Genomic DNA, 17733 nt, shown 5'->3' with positions numbered 1-17733 from the left:
TTGCAAAATGATCGTTTTATGTCGATTATCTTGTTTTCATCATCGTTGGAGAAGCCAAAATCGTAATTGAAATTGAAATGTGATTAATTGCACAGCGCCGATTGAGACCATAAACTCATGTTTACAATGTTTGAATCAAGTGAGAAGTAGGCTCATTTTCTCATTGATGTCTATACAATCAGACTTGTTTTTGCAACCAGAGAAGTCGCCCCCTGCTGGCTGTTAGAAAAAATGCAAGTATAAGACACTTTTGTATTGGCTTCACTTTCACTGCTTTGAACAGAGCTAGGCCAGAAAGCTTATAAGCATATTTCCCAAAATGTCAACCTACTTCTTTAAGAGTCTACATACATATGGCGTGTAGTAAGGAGGCACTGTAGACGTAATACACTGCACAGCTGAAGATCGTTTCAAGCCAGGACAAGTTCAGAAAGATCAGTTAGCCATGCTTGAGTGAGTCGATTCTTAAATTCCCTCCCTCTTTCTTTAAGAGATTTAATAAAAACACTCTACAAGTCATTAGAGAAGTTTGTTGAAATATCCAGGCCAGCTGTGTTTCTGGTGATGTGGTCTTGAGCAGAACGGCATTATGGCAAAGCACGCCTGAGACCTGGGGAGTTTATACAGTTGGAATATGTAGCACTTATTGGCTCCACCTGACAGCGTGTACCTAAATCACCCACAGTGATTTAAAACACAGTGTTAAAATGATTTTTTTTTTAACATACAGAAATAGGAAGAAGCTCCTGCATTTGAGATGTGGAACGCTTTAAAACAAGTGAGAGATGAAAAGACAGAGAAAAGCAAATAGAGAAAGGAGAGACACTTAGAGGTAAAAAGAAACAACCCAAAGGCTGATCAAGTAGAAAATGAAATCTGTTTTGAGGAGATGGGATGTATGGCGGCTCAGATTTTATTGCCATACAAACATGAAAAAAGGCGGTGGAATATGGATCTTATCTAGCTGTTATTAACACACGAGATCCCCTGGAGCTAAGTCATCACTGCCCTGTCAGGATAGCTTTTATTGCAAATCACATAGCTCCTTTTTTCCATGTTTCCTGAAGGCTTGACCTGTTTTTAGCGACTGTATACCGTCCACGATGATAGCTCTATCTCGGCGTCAGCGCTATCTTGTCTACATACGCGTACACTTACGTGTTCTTGCGTGCAAATCGCTCATTTCTGCAGTACAACAGCTGTATGTCATGACAAGGATCATCTGTTGTGTGACACCCGTGGCAGCCCGTCGTGCTGCGTCCACGCTAACCCATGACCGTTCCACTGCTCCGGCTGTGGCAGCTGTGGGAGATGGCATGGTGGTGGTGGTGTGTGTGTGTGTGTGTGTGTGTGTATGGGTGTGACTTTGGGGAATTTGGTAGCGAAATAAGGACGACGTGCGTGCTATCTCTCAGCTTTATCCTCTTCTCCAGGAATGAGCTTCAGGCTGTAGACAGTCCCCAGAGGAAGGCTTGACTGTACAGACTCACTAATGTGGACAGGACCAGAACCCAACAGTTCACATTCAAAGACAATGCTCACCCCCTTCCATGTATCATTCTATCTGCATAGCAGCATGACAGCTAATTCCTCATGCTGGTCTATATGGGACTACGAGTGCATAAATCTGAATCGGTATACTATTTCCTTTTTGCGTCGATCAGTTCTACTGTTTCCACACTTCACACGAGCTCTAATAGTCGTATTTTTAGCTTCATCCCTCCGTCTCTCGCTTGTTGACTCACATCTTTACTCTGCGGTCATTTCCCTGCGCAACTAGGTTGGGAGCACATTCTCCGTTTCGTTGCCGAAGGCCCTTGTCCTATTGCTGGCAGTGAACATGCCTCCTGGGACTTGTATTTAGGTCAGGTACCAAACAGGAGAAAGACTTATCACCCATCATATGTTTAGCTCCTCTTTATTTGTTGCTGTGGACCAGTGGGATACCCCCTGGGTCTGAGAAATGAAGTCAATGCAGACGTGGCTTAAACTTGCATTATTTCTAATAGCCAGCAGGGGGCGACTCCTCTGGTTGCAAAAAGAGATTGTATAGAAGTCTATGAGAAAATGAGCCTACTTCTCACTTGATTTATTACCTCAGTCAACATTGTAAACATGAGTTTATGGTCTCACTCGCTAGTTTCAAGTCTTCTTCAATACAGCATGATGTTCATTTAGTAAATTATGGTCCCATTTAGAGTCAAATAGACCATAAAGCAGGGGATGCTTTAGGACGTGGCTACCTTGTGATTGACAGGTTGCTACCACGGCGTTGTCCAGTCTGGGTGTTGTCCGTGTTTTCATCTTACAACTTTAACCCTTTCACAGTGTGTTTTCAGTTCATGAAAGCTAATTATAACATTTTTGGTCGCCCAAAAATGTCTGATTCAGCGTTCGGTTGTATTCATGGTGCCTTCAAATGTTGTTGTGTTTACCGTGTTCACAGGAAGAGTCCATATGAACTGTGGTATTCACGACCTCGTAAGTGGAAAGTTTCTGAAAGCTCAGAGTTTATGAGTTGCGGCGTGTTTGTTGACGTTGTCAGAAATGGCAGAGGCTATGGAAGTTCATTTTTCGGTACTTAATAAGTGAATTTATTGTAATTTTAGTTTTCTATTGTTTTTCTTCGTAATTTTGTAATAGGTCTGAGGAAAATGTTGATATTCCCAACAACTTCATGTTTTTCCTCTGTTATTATGCCTTTGCATTCACTACATTATGTTACTCACTTGCTAGCTTGTTAAATTGTTATCCTCTATGGCTTCTAGACCCCGACAATAACGTTAATATTGTCACTGCTTAGCAGCTGTGTTCTCACAACTTAACCACTTGAAAGCCAAGCATATTTTGTACAAGACTTCCAATGTTGTAAACACAAGCTCACGAGTTTCATTTGAAGGCACCATTAGCTCCACCCTCTCATGTGACTTCTGGTTTAAAAAAAACAAGATGGCGATGGCCAAAATGCCGAACTCGAGGCTTCAAAACGGCAGTCTATAAACCAATGTTGACATCACGGTGACTACCTCCACCTCATATATAGAGTGTATACTGTGGACCTTTCCTCAGTATCAACAAAAGGATCATCTAAATCAGGAAGTGTCCCATGTGAGAGCTCTGTAGGACAGAGGATGTGAGCGTTCGTGATTTAAAGGCCTCCAGAATTGGCTCAGGAGTATACAGTATGATGCAGTTCTCTTTTGGGAGTGAAGAGATATTTCCTTTCCTTCGAAGTGGAAGACATGAAATATGGACGCAGGAAGAGGAGAAACCTGCACATGGTGTTAGAATTGTCTGTCTCTCACGTTGTTCCAGTCTAGACTGTAAAGAACTAGACTGTTTCATTTCACTGCTCTGCTGCTCTGCTGGTAAATAGCCTTGCTCTGACTCAAACGCTCGGATTGGATTGCTTTGTTGAGGTTAGGTGATAACGCCTCTCAAGATTCAGTTTTGATGTGTTATCTTGTCAATAAAACCTTCACCTTCGCCTCCTTCCTGAGGTCATTGCTCAGTTTCCTATTGGACAAAGAAGATTGCTGCCTGTGGTTTTACACCGACTGTTTCCCTCGGCAGGATATGAGAATGATAGGAGGGCTGTCTGGATGGAAGAGACTTGTTATTTCTATTAGACTCTTAGCTTATGTTTCTAATCATTTTAGCTTATTCAACTCTAGGGATGGCAGTGTCGGTCTGTGGGTTGGTCAATTGTTTTTTAGTGAAATGTGTTGATACTCAATGGATGAAATTTGGTACACACCTCCAGGCCCCCCTCAGGAGGATTTGTAAATATTAGAAATTTTAGTTTGTCCAATACTTGTGACCAAATACCTGCAAAATTTGTGAAATTCCCATCAGCCTCAGCTGTAGTTAGTGCTAATTAGTGTTGTCATGATACTGGAATTTCTAACTTTGACATAATATCTTGAAAAATATTGATATTCGATAACATTTTCATTACCATGGGGGAAAATGGTCACAACATTGAGGGAATCAAATTTTAGGCTTTTATGAAAAGATAAATAGCGGTGTGTGTGTCTCAACTTGCTGTCGGAGAGAAGAGCAACTGTATCAATACGGTGGAAAACGAGCATTAAAACCATTTCAAATAATCAGTATAGACATGTATCAATACTTTGATATTTTTGACAACACTAGTGCTATTTGGCACCTAATAGCATGCTAACACACTAAATTAAGTTATTTAAAGGGAAAATTTATGTGGGTGTCTAATCAGTGCTGATGGTAAATGTAGTCCACTGAAGATATAAACTCCCCAGTGCGTGCTACGTCGACCAAGAAAGCTGATCTCCTGCTGCGGAGCTGTGCCAGTTGTGCCTACATATCCCAGGATGCAATGTGCGCGAGCGGCGAGTTCACTACGTCTGATAAAGAAACAAAATAAACTCACAAAACGTCAGTAAAGGAAATATTCTTACACTTTAAAAGAAAAATACAACTGGACACCTTCTGAATTCATGTTTCTCTCTTACACCGAACTAAGACAGGCTTTATTACCTTGTTAACTCATCGTAAAACAAACATCATTCAAACTGGACTGAAACAAAATAAAACACACCAAAACCATTAGTCCGTTAGTCTTCATTAACAACTCTGGTTTGGTCGAAAGAAATCCTTAATTCAGCGAATAAGATGTGAAAATATGCCGGCTCTACATGCTGTTTTTCCCCCGCTGTCTCAGAATACCATTCAGTACCAGAATCCAATGGCAAGAATCGGCCCAAAATCGCCGTGCTGGTTGGTTGTCTTCTCCAGTTTATCCTCAGGATCCTGGAGAAGGTCTCCGGCACACCTCTGTTGCAGTGAGGAGTATAACTTTCATGCATAACGCACACTCGGCTCGCTCTCCCTGGGTTGTAGTCGTCGACGCCATCCAACAAAAACTGCCCACGCTGACATTCATTACAGCAGAATGATTCCTTTCTGTTGGCATCGGAGGGCAATTTGAGCAAAAAGGCACCACCAGTCTGTGTTTGCTCTGGGCAGCTCGGGGCTCTGGACAGAGCCGTTAGCAAGCATGGCGGTAGTCATGTTATGAACTATTGTGGCCAAGCTGAAGGCAATTAGTCACACACATTCACATTTAAAGAGCAACCCCTCTGACCTTTACTCTTTTGATGCAATTATGGATTTCAGGGACTCTCACAGAAGAAGACACAATGCTTTGCTCATTATCTAAAGGCAGCCGTGGGTTCCATGTGTTTTCAACAAAGATGAAGTTTCAGCCTCTTTGTTAGTGCATCACTCCTTTCTGGGAAGGTGTAACCTAAAGGTCTCTGAGGCTGAGGGAGGTTGGATTGACTGGAAGCTGTGTAAATATTAGTAAAGAAGAGAGCTTGTGCTGTGGACCGTGATGTTGTCTGTTTGCACTGACGTGATTTATCTCTATTCTCTTACAGGAGATGTTTACATACAGCCAACACAGGACACCAAAAATCCTGTCATATATGGCGTCTTCTCTGTCTCTAGGGTTAGTGTACTACAACACAAACTGTGAATGCACTATACCTGTAAAAGACTCTTTTTTTATTATTTTGCAAGATACATTTTCCTGACTTTTACTTTCTGTCCACAGCTCCGTCTTCAAAGGCTCAGCAGTGTGCGTCTACTCCATGGCTGACATCCGCATGGTCTTCAACGGACCCTTCGCCCACAAGGAGGGTCCCAATTACCAGTGGGTGGCCTACACTGGGAAGATCCCCTACCCTCGACCCGGCACGGTGAGCTTCAAATCCACACATGAAATCCCACAGAAAGCTGGCATAACAGCAGCTTCTCTCTGACTCAGACCTCAAATAGAAACCATCTGAACAAGATGCAGGCATCAGCATAACCAAAATATACTTTTTATTATGTGATTATGTGAATTATTTTTCATGGGTTTTGACCCCGAGCTCAGAATGTTAACGCTCCTGTTTGTCTTTCAGTGCCCTGGAGGTACGTTCACCCCCAACATGAAGTCCACGAAGGACTATCCAGATGAAGTCATTAACTTCATGAGGAATCACCCTGCCATGTACAACGCCGTGTACCCAGTACACAAGCGCCCCCTGGTGGTTCGGACCAACGTGGACTATGAGTTCACCACCATCACTGTGGACCAGGTTACAGCTGCAGACGGCAACTATGAAGTGCTCTTCTTAGGAACTGGTGAGTGTTTCGTAATACATTTGATTTTTTTTTAAAGAAATGAGGGGAAAGTAAATCATTGCTTTTTGTGTGTTTATGAAAAATATACCATGTATAAGGCATGAAGCATCTTTTCATTGATAATAATATAGATTTTGTCAGAATGTTAAGTGAACTTATCTCGTGTATGTGTTTGGATAGCACATAATGAGGGAAAGGCTCATACAATGGCGTATTAATTATGTAAACAAAGACAGTTTGAATTTGATGAGGGCTTTAATTAAAAAAATAGTGATAGTTATATTGATTATAAGTTTTATGCTCTAATAAAAACAGTTCAATGAAATTAATGCTGTTTTCATGTATAAGTATATATATAACTGTCAATCGTTTTAAATATTTAATCACATGATTGTCCTAAGTTAATCGCAAATTAATCATTTTTTTATCTGTTCAAATTGTACCTTAAAGGGAGATTTATTACTCTTATCAACATGGGAGTGGGCAAATATGTTTGCTTTATGCAAATGCATGTATATATTTATTATTGGAAATCAATTAACAACACTAAACAATGACAGATATTGTCCAGAAACCCTCACAGGTACTGCATTTAGCATAAACAAATATACTCAAATCATAACATGGCAAACTGCAGCCCAACAGGCAACAACAGCTGTCAGTGTGTCAGTGTGCTGACTTGACTATGACTTGCCCCAAACTGCATGTGATTATCATAAAGTGGGCATGTCTGTAAAGGGGAGACTCGTGGGTACCCAGAGAACCCATTTTCATTCACATATCTGGAGGTCAGAGGTCAAGGGACCCCTTTGAAAATGGCCATGACAGTTATTCTAGTTTGATATGATGTCAGTATCTTCACTCTAGCTTAAAAACTGAGCCCGCTACAATCTTCGAAAGATCGGTTGCATTAATGCGTTAAAAAAAATTAGTGGCGTTAAAACAAGTTTGTGTTAACGCGTTATTATCGCCTTAACTTTGAAAGCCCTAGTTTTTTTACATGAAGTCAGTCTTTGATCAGAGTCAGAGGGGTGAACGACGATGATGAGTGTCACTGAGAGGCTGAATAATGGAGGTAAAAATCCCCTCATAGAAATAAATCCCATGTAAGTGGAGGGCTTGTCTCCCCTGTAATCATTTATCATTAAAAGAAAAGGCATTCTTTCCTTTTGTGCTCGAGTGGAAATTTAACCAATCAAAGGGTTTGTACCTCGCTCTATTCACATGAAGTAAACAACAGGAGATTTGTACCTGGAGGGTGGATCAACAGCGGGAGGGAGAGAAAAGAAACAGGGGGTAAGAAGAAGAGAAGGAGGGGGGGTATAGTTAGTACATCCATCACCTTAATCTCGCCCACTGGTGTTAGAGAGATTATCAGTCTGTCTGCACACCTCGAACCTTTAATAAGGCCCCGGGTATGACAGCAGCAGCCACAACACAGGATGCAGCCCTATACATATGATGCCTCTTTTACTGGCTTCTTTGTTCGCCTGTGCATTACGGGGTGGAGACTAATGGGTTTGTGTGCGACGGCGGGCCACTGTGGAGGAATGCGTGTCCTTTCAGCTGCTGTCAGAGGCAGCCATTCAAGGCTCAATGCAGAAGTCATAATAAATCTCAGGTATCCCGCTCACAGGAATGCCTAACAGAAATCAAACATGCCAGGGAGGGCCACAGAGATGTCTATATGGCATCCAGATGAATAGGTCAAGGCAAGAAGGGGGAGCTGAGGATGACAGAAGGGGTTTGTCACGGTGGCGGCGGTAAGTGGAACGGAGCCTCACGTCATTGAGGGAAGGTTAAAGCGAAGAGAGCCAACGTAACGGAGGTGGAGAGAGTACAGTGGAGCCTGTTGATATGAGGATTATCCCTTGTTGGAGGCTGCTGAGAGAATAAAATGGGAATCCAAGGGGCTGTTGACAGGCGGAGGGGTGTGAGGTTGCAGGTATGTGGCTGACAGGTGTGTGTTGTGGTCCACAGACAAGGGAACAGTTCAGAAAGTCATCGTTCTGCCCAGAGATGACCTGCAGACCGAGGAGCTGGTCCTTGAGGAGGTAGAGGTTTTCAAGGTGAGCTTTCATCTGATACTCTCTCTTCTTACCTTGTTTGCACTTACATCTTTGTCATAAGTTCCTTGTCCTTTCTGGTCTTCTTTGTTTAAATTTTTGCATAACACAGTGTACTCACAATGTATTCTTTTTCTCCATCAAGGTCCCTACTCCGATTACAACAATGAAGATCTCATCCAAAAGAGTAAGCATGACTGTGCAACTGATTTTCTGAACTTTTGCTCACATAAAGAGAAAAGAAACCATCTTCCAAAGAAAGGGAAATGAATGCAATTTGGAAAGGTCACTAGCCACATGCTGTTGCTTCTAGGTCTGTCCTTGACCAAAGAAATTCTTAGTCGACTAACACTCGTATGATTTTATCGACTAATCCATTAGTTGATTTAATCGACAGATCTGTAAAACATGTTTCTTCTTGGACTGGGCGATATGGAGAAAATTAAATATCACTATATTTTTGACCAGATACCTCGATATTGCGACAACATTGTTGGGTTGATTGTCGGTGCTTTCACAACATATTTACACAATAAGATTTTTGATAAATAATCATCAGTAATATGGATTTAAGTGTTAAATAATAGAACAGCTAGAGCAGTCTGTTAAGTTCAGAAAATGACATCACTTTACTGTAATGCAGCCTTTAAAACCAGGAAAAGACAACATTTATATCATATTACGATATCCAAACTCCAAGACGATATCCAGTCTAATATCACAATATCGATACATTGCCTAGCCTCTAGATTCCAGGACCAATTTAAATCTTGTGTTTACCAGAGATGTGCTCATACGTTTCTTGGAAAGAAGTCATTCGGCATGAAAAAGCATAAAAAAACAACTAATCGACTGAAGAGAAGGGGCAGCCCTAGATGCTTCCCCTCATAATTCATAAAGAGAAGCTGTCAGTCTGAGGGAGACGATGAGGAGAGAAATATGGAAAAGTTGTCTTTCAGTGTGATTAAAATGCTTGGCCTCTTCTATGACATCATTCCACAGACAGAGTTTGTGTTACACGCAGCCTGCCAGACCGACGAACAGCTGATCATAAAATCATGATGGCAACCTGATAGATATGAGCTCAATATTCTCCCAGATGATCCAGAGTCTGTTGCTGTTTCAGCACAGTGCAGGATTAGATTTATCTCATACATCCATCTGGGTCTGTGAAGTCTTTGTTTGGAAGCAAATAATGGCCAAAACTATTTGAATCTTATGAGCCAGTGGTTCTCAAACTTTTTTGTTTCAAAGACCACTAAATTAATACACGTTAGGTCACAGACCCGTATTTGATAAGATTTTGCTTCATGGACCTCCATCTAAAAATATTCTGGTTGTTAGATGTTATTAAGACCAGAATTATATAATTTTCAACTACAGTTGAGGAAGTGAAACCTATAATCACATTGGGCTCACTTCTATAGTGAATTAAATAGTAAAAGTAAACTATTCTCCATTTTTCTGGGGACCCCCTGGAACTCCCTCAAGGACCCCTGGTTGAGAAACCACTGTTATAAGCCACTGAAAACTAAATATATTTTTTAGGATTTACAAATTCAGATAGAAAATTGATGTACCCAGGCTTTATTGCTCACTCCATGTTCAGGTCTGAATCTCATACATTGAATATTAGTGTCTGAATTTGATCAAGCCAGTTTCAGCAACCTGATTTTTTTTACTTGACTTTCATTTCGAGATCCGAATTGAGCTTTTTATGCCTCTGTGCCGGCGGCAGTCCGTATGTTCGTCTGTACTTCCGGTCCATTCTCATGAACGTGATATCTCAGGAACCCCTGGAGGGAATTTCTTCGAAGTTGGCATAAACATCTACTTGGACTCAAGGATGACCTGATTCAATTTTGGTGTTTAAAATCAAGGTCACTGTGACCTCCCGAAACACTCTAACACACTAACTCATGAATTCTAATGCCAATTATGCCAATTTCACACAAATGTCTAATGAGATAAAATGATGAACTGATGATATTTTGGACAGACGTGGATGTAGACTGCAAGTTGACTGGTTGGCGGAGGCACACAACCACAAGAAGATAATTCTAGTTCACTACTACTACTTGAATTTTCTAAAATATACTGCATATGTATACTGGAAATAAAATTTTTCAACTTGAAATTGAGTATTGTAGGTTTATATAACGGCCATTATTTGCCTCCATTTGGCTCTGATCACTGCAGCTGTCCTAAAAAAATCAGGATGTTTTATATTCCCCTTATTTAAGTTTCCAACGCATCCTCTAGTGTCGTGTATAACACCGTTTTCCATCCTCTTCTCCCTCAACAGCAACAGCTGTACGTGTCGTCTGCGATAGGGCTGACCCAGCTGGCTCTTCACCGGTGCGATGTGTACGGCGAGGCCTGCGCCGACTGCTGCCTGGCCAGAGACCCTTACTGCGCCTGGGATGGCAAGTCCTGCTCCCGTTACTCCGCCTCGCAGAAGAGGTGAGCACCAGCAGCAGTGTCAGCATGAGCTACACTAACGTCATCACTAACTGACTGACTCAGTCGGCGTGTTGAATGATGCTCGAATTAGACTGCCTGGATGGCTGATTGGCTGTTTTAATGGTATATTCATCATAGTCTTTTGGGTAAACTGTGGTTTACGCTCCACTAATAAATCATAGACTTGAGGTATTGTGAGTGTAACCGTTAAATGATGTATACATGCCTGTAATAACGTAATGGAGTGGTGGTTTGTGGTTGGATCCATTTAAAGTTGATACTTTAATGGCTTCTTGTATTGTTGAATGGCTTTGAATGGCTTGCGGTTGCTTTATGTTTTTTTTCTCTCCTTATTCGGCAATACTGGTCTGACCCATTTAGACGTAGCCGGCGGCAGGACGTCAAGTACGGGAACCCCATCCGCCAATGCCGAGGCTTCAACTCCAACAGTAAGACGCCCGTTCTTCAACCTCCTGAGTTTCCTTTCTGTTGCTTCTATTTGTTTATTAATGACCTAAGAAGGTTGAAAATAATGACACATCTCATTACCGCCGCTCCGAACGGTTCCAGGTTTTCATTGTTATGGGCTGTAATGACTGTAACCTGGCAGCTTTATGGTAATCTGTGACAGCCGTATCGCTAAAAGCACTTTGATTTGCCACAACTGAGATTTTGGTCGTAAGGAGTTCATGGTAATGAGTGTTTTGGTTGTCATGGAAATCCCCCTCTCTCTCTGCCCCGCAGCCAATAAGAACACTCTGGAGATGGTGCAGTACGGCGTGGAGGGGAGCAGCACCTTCCTGGAGTGTCAGGCCCGCTCTCCACACGCTCTCATCAAATGGCATCTGCAGAGAGATAACAGCGACCGCAGGAAAGAGGTGAGCAAAAGCATGTTGGGTGTTCCTCAAAGATTCTGGTTATAGAAGCAAATTGTGTTTGTTGGTACTGCAATTCATATATATCCAATATAACGCACACAAAAATAAACTAATCGAATTGGCATGAACTTGGGGCGGCTGTAGCCCAGTTGGTAGAGCGGGTTGTCCTTTAACCGCAAGGTTGGCGGTTTGATCCCCGGGTTCCTACTGTCTGCACGTCAAAGTGTACTGTGAGCGAAGACACTGAACTCCAAGTTGTTCCACGGGCGCTTTACAGCAGCCCGTGGAGGATGGGTTAAATGCAGAGGTCAAATTTCATGGATGTACCAGTACGCATTAACGAATGTAATAAAGTCTAACTTTACTGACATGGGTCAACGCATCCTAATACAACGGTTCGTATGATATCTTACGAAAAGTCTTCATTTTTCATGTGTTTTCCTACGATTGCCCAGTAACATGTGACACACGTGTCAATTTCCGTTCCAGCCTTTTCAAAATAAACTTCCGTCTTCACAGGAAATAACTTGGTTAAGTTTAGGAAACAAAACTACATAGTTAGGTTTAGGAAAAGATCGTGGTTTGGGTTAAAATAACTCTGGAAGTGGTGTAACTTAAGTGCGGAAGTTTTAAAATAAATCAACGTTGACTTCTGGTTCCACACGGGATGCGAACACCTGTCTCCTGGGCGAAAGTACAGTGTTTTTTGACCCACTCGTCCACCCCGACCTCCTCCCGAAGAGGCGTTTGTCGCTCTTTATACTTCATGGTTCACAATTACGTAGGGTACGTTCCAAATCACATACTTTTTCTTTTTACTTTTAGTACATACTGCAGCTGCCCTTACATACGTACACACATACTCACATACTTTTTCTTTTTACTTTTAGTACATACTGCAGCTGCCCTTACATACGTACACACATACTGTTGCCAGCAGTATGTATACAATTGGGACATACTACTTTGTCATAACATTGCACCTTGAACTTTGGCCCTCTTGCTCATATATCTGCTGTGCAGAGGATTGTGGGTCAGAATAGACAGAAAAGCATGCTGGCCTGCATACTGCAAAATACGACCGGATGTAGTAGGACACACTGGTATTTTTAGCATACTGCATTTGACATACTATGTATTGGGACATAATAAATCTTTTTCTGGTATACTGAATAGTATGGTAGTATGGGAATTGGAACGCACAGGTGAATTACATGTGAATTGACTTTGTGGAATAATACGATTTACAGTATTTGTAGGTATAGCTACGAACGGTGTATTAGAACAGCCTGCATGTGTTAGTGGTGGATGAACATTTCCACAGATGAACAAGAAAAATGTATTTTGGACAAATCCATATGGAGTTTGGGGCCAGTATTCATTTCAGTTTGTTTTCTTTGTTGTCATGGAGAGGTGAGGATTTCTATGCAGCATGACACATTTGAAAAATGACTCCGGTGTTATTCTTTTCCGATTATCTGTTAACACGATTAAGTGATTCAGGGTCTGATTGACTGAGGCCTGATGTCTCACACAGACCTCCGACTGTCCTCAGGCCCAGGGGAAGGAGACACATAAAGGGGAGCTGTGAAAAAGCACCCTCTGCTGAGATATATAACCCTGAGGCACTAGTAAAAGTTTTATTGTGAAGCGATGTAGTGCTGCTGCCTCTATGTTATTGACTATTCTGTTGGATGCTCTCTACTCCGGCAGGCAGAGCAGACTTTGCTGCTGCTGCCTCGCACTTCTGATTCTGAGCTAAAAAGCTGTCATCACCTAATCAAATTCCTGGGTGTGGATGTACAGATAGACCTAGAGTTACTGTTTGATCACATATGAATTTGTGGATTTTTTTAAGGGTATTAATCCACCGTACAGTCCAAGACAGTAGGGATGTTAACGAATCAGGGTTGGCAAAGTTAATGCGATAATAACGTGTTAACACAAATTCATTTTAACGCCACTAATTTCTTTAACGCAACTTGTGATTTTTCGGTTGTAGCGGGCTCATATACTGGTATCATATGAAACTACAAAACATAAGGAATCCATTGGTACCAACCATGTCATACTAGCAGGTCGGGAAGGAGGCTAAATTACGCTCCAAACTTATGCTAAATTTTGGCGAGGAAAAACTGGCATGGTGTTGACATGAGCTGTTTCTCTCTGCAGATGCGTTCTGACGGTCGGATTATGAAGACGGAGCAAGGTCTCCTCCTGCGGTCCCTGCAGCCCTCCGACTCCGGCATGTACCAGTGCACGGCCACGGAGAAGAACTTCAAACACACGCTGGTCAAGCTGCAGTTGGTGGTGCTGTCGAGCCGCGCCGTCAACAACGTGCTGGTGGAGGGCGGAGGGGGGCTGGTGCCGTCCTCTCTCCACTCCAGCAGCACCCAGTGGACCCCCAGCGCAGGCCAGTACAAGGACCTGCTGACCATCCTGAGCCAGCCAGAGATGAGCCTGATCAATCAGTACTGCCAGGACTACTGGCAGTTCGGAGACCCACTGCTGGGCGCCCTCAAGGCCAAAGACCTGAAGGAGCTCAAGGAGCAGAAGAAGCCCCGCAACCGCCGGCATCACGGTGAGGGGGAGGAGGAAGAGGAGGAGGAGGAGGAGGAGGTAGAGACATGAGGAGCCCAGCTTTGTGTCTGAAACACCCTCAACCACCTTCCCCCGCCCCCCCACCCTGTGAAAACTGGGAGAGACTCATTGAGAGTAGCAAACGTGAAAAAAAATCCACAAACCGAAAAAAGAGCAAACTGAGAAAAAAGAGGCTTCCAAACAAAAACCCCACATACATCCTCTCAAGCAGTAAGATATATGATACACAGTATTTATTGTAGGTTGTATATAGTATCATTCTGTGGATTTCTTTGTACTTATAGAAAAAAAAACATGCTCTTTGTGTATAGGTACCTTTGGGGCAAATATTATTGTTATTATTGATGTTGTTAATTTTATTGTTGCTGTTACTGTCATTACAAAACTCATCTGTCAGCATCATATGACCTTGGCGACTGTTTGGAATGTGTTATCAGGCGTGTAAGCTGTTGGGAGCGAGCTATGAGAAGCTCTAACGGGGGAAATGAGTTGTTGATAAGAGGTGACGGGATCTCTGTTGTTTTCTTGCTTGCTTTGACTCGATGCCAGGGCTCTTTTATTTCGGGACACTCCAGGAACGCCTGTGACGCAACCCCCCTCGTGGCTGCATGCGGACAGAGACTTAATATTGCGAAAGGGACCATCGACACATGGTCCCAGTTATTGTGGGGAAACAGTCCTTTCTCCATGGGAACCCAGACGGACAGATGAAATATTCTCACTGGTGTAATTGAGCCTTTTAATAGGACATTTAATAGGAAACTGATGCTTGTCGCCCCGCTTCTATTTCCTTCCTGATCGGAGGATTGATTGTAAAAATGATGCAGCGTCTTCGCTGCTTTTCAGCCCAGATACTAATCCTGACAATTGGAATCTCAACTGTACTCTACTCTGAGTAACCGTCAGCTTCTACTGACCATGAATTCAAGTTTAAACAAAACTCGGCCAAAACATAGTATATGGCTGGACTCAGTGGTCAAGTCTATAATGTTAAATCCAGCGTTCCACTAGGTCCGGCGAGGACACTACAGGACATGCTGCTCCACTCAACTGGACGCTCAAATGGTGACATACCCGATTGTTGAATGCACCTGGTTTTCTGCTTGCTGTTTCAAACAGGAAACAACATGGCGGTCTGCTCATAAACTTTCTGTTATTCCGTCTAAACAATTCGCCAAAATCTACTTCTGAAAACATTTTAAGTGAGAAACAGGCAATACCACTGCTGAATCTGGTTTCATTTTAGAACTAGATTGCCTAGATTGACAGCTTGGTCCAAGTTTAGTGATACGGACACGTCGTGCTGGACAAGCTCATTTGCATAAAGGACTGTTCCCACCTTTTCATTTTGACAGAGCAAGAGCACAGTCGGCTGACCAATCGTTTAACTTCACTCAGTGACTTTTGCGTTTGTAGGGCTGGCCCTCTGCAGTCCGGCCAAAAAAGGATACATAAATGAAAGAAGCAAGCATCAGATCAGTTTTTATTAAATCTATTAGGATATATGGGTTCTTTTCAAATGCAAACATCCTTTGAACTGAGATCGAGGTGCAATAAAGGGTCAAGGTTTTTGCACAAAGGGCATTATTCTTTTACTTTCAGGGGACATTGGCTGGGGCCAAATGCAACAAGCACACAAGTTATAGTTGACAATTGAAGATGAAAGCGGTGCCCAGATCAGGCAGCAGCTCTGAGCACTCGAGACATCTTTTGTTCCTTCTTCCTCTGACATTCATATGTGGAAAAAAAATATATAATTGCCCATATACACAACAGAGCATTGTAACAATGTTGTGACACTAACCAAAATATTGGGAAGCTGGCTTTCATTGTGTGCATGAACCTGTATTTGTACTGTAATTCTGATAAGATACTGTGTGGTTGTTTTTTTTTTTTCTTTCTGTTTTTCATCTCTAGGGGTGTACAGTATGGTCTCTGAGGGACAAATGCTTTAAAGATGCCCTCATTTCAAATATACCCTTTATGAAGCGCGATGCATCTTTTCATTGACATTAATATAGATTTTGTCGGAGTATTCGGTGAAATTATCTTGTGTTTGGATGGCACATAATGAGGGAAAGGCTCATACAATGGCACATTAATTATGTAAACAAAGGCAGTTTGAATTTGATGAGAGGGCTGTTATTAAAAGATGAGTGATAGTTCTATTGATTAGAATTTTTATGCTCTATTAAAAACAGTTCAATGAAATTCATGCTGTTGTCATGCATAAGAATTAGGGCTGTCAACCGATTAAAATATGTTATCGCACATTTTTTATCTGTTCAAAATGTACCTTAAAGGGAGATTTGTCAAGTATTTAATACTCTTATCAACATGGGAGTGGCCAAATGTGCTTTTTTTTGCAAATATATGTATATATTTATTATTGGAAATCAATTAACACAAAACAATGACAAATATTGTCCAGAAACCCTCACAGGTACTGCATTTAGCATACAAAATATGCTCAAATCATAACATGGCAAACTGCAGCCCAACAGGCAACAACAGCTGTCAGTGTGTCAGTGTGCTGACTTGACTATGACTTGCCCCAAACTGCATGTGATTATCATAAAGTGGGCATGTCTGTAAAGGGGAGACTCGTGGGTACCCATAGAACCCATTTTCATTCATATGTCTTGAGGTCAGAGGTCAAGGGACCCCTTTGAAAATGACATGACAGTTTTTCCCTGACAAAATTTAGCATAAGTTTGAAGCGTTATTTAACCTCCTTTATGACAAGCTAGTATGATACATGGTTGGTAACAATGGATTCATTGAGTTTTCTAGATTCATTTTATAACACTATCATCGATCTAGCTTTAAAACTGAGCCTGCTACAACTACTACTACCACTCCGAAAGATCAATTGTGTTAAATTAGAAATAGAAATTAGTGGCGTTAAAACAAATTTGTGTTAACGCGTTGCTATCGTGTTAACTTTGACAGCCCTAATAAGAATATATGACGGAGAAAAAAAAATAACATCTGGTACAAGGTGCAAATTAATTTCCATATCACTCTGACATGTCAAGGCTTTTAATACACCGTGTCTAGGTTGTATTCAGGCTGTGTTGAATGCCTCTGGGAAGATGCATCCATAATTCATACAGCGGTATCTGTATCTGCTCCTCCAGTTGGGATGTCTGTCTGCATTCCCACAATCAATCACAGCTCCTGATCGTCTCCTCCAAATGAGACCAGGAGTTATACAGCGAAAAAAAAAGCAAAAAAAAAAAAGCAAAGAAAGGTTGTACAATTTGTTGGTATTTTTAAAAAAAAACGTGTCTGTAGTTTTTGAGTGTTTTTTTTGTTTGTTTTGTATTTTTGCATCATCAGACTTTATGGAGAAAAAAAAGCAAAAAACTAAATGCACAAAGGTGATGTTCTTGTAATGACTTGTGTAAATTACTCTATCTTCCCTTTCCATTGTTGTTGCTGACTAATAAATTAAAGCTCTATATTTTATAAGAATGGAATGCTCCCCCCCTTCATTGTGATTGGCTTGATACTGGATGTTCTCCATGTTCTGCCCAGAACCCTCTGGATCCTTG

General features: G+C 41.8%; 1 protein-coding gene across 1 annotated transcript in view; it reads left to right on the top strand.

Annotated features, from left to right (window-relative positions):
- The window catches only part of sema3fb (sema domain, immunoglobulin domain (Ig), short basic domain, secreted, (semaphorin) 3Fb), a 185915-nt gene extending 169773 nt beyond the window's left edge, over positions 1-16142 (top strand). Inside the window, exons 13-21 of the mRNA XM_037764608.1 lie at positions 5418-5484; positions 5591-5738; positions 5946-6168; positions 8149-8237; positions 8380-8421; positions 10540-10697; positions 11079-11146; positions 11442-11575; positions 13748-16142. Of these exons, the coding sequence (XP_037620536.1) occupies positions 5418-5484; positions 5591-5738; positions 5946-6168; positions 8149-8237; positions 8380-8421; positions 10540-10697; positions 11079-11146; positions 11442-11575; positions 13748-14206 (1388 nt within the window). The 3' untranslated portion in view covers positions 14207-16142. The remainder of the gene's footprint in view (positions 1-5417; positions 5485-5590; positions 5739-5945; positions 6169-8148; positions 8238-8379; positions 8422-10539; positions 10698-11078; positions 11147-11441; positions 11576-13747) is intronic.
- Positions 16143-17733: the final 1591 nt, after the last annotated feature.

This window comes from Sebastes umbrosus, chromosome 1 (assembly GCF_015220745.1).
Source record: "Sebastes umbrosus isolate fSebUmb1 chromosome 1, fSebUmb1.pri, whole genome shotgun sequence".
NCBI lineage: Eukaryota > Metazoa > Chordata > Actinopteri > Perciformes > Sebastidae > Sebastes > Sebastes umbrosus.
The sequence above is the reverse complement of the archived record's forward strand: the minus strand, read 5'-3'. Positions and strand labels throughout refer to the sequence as shown.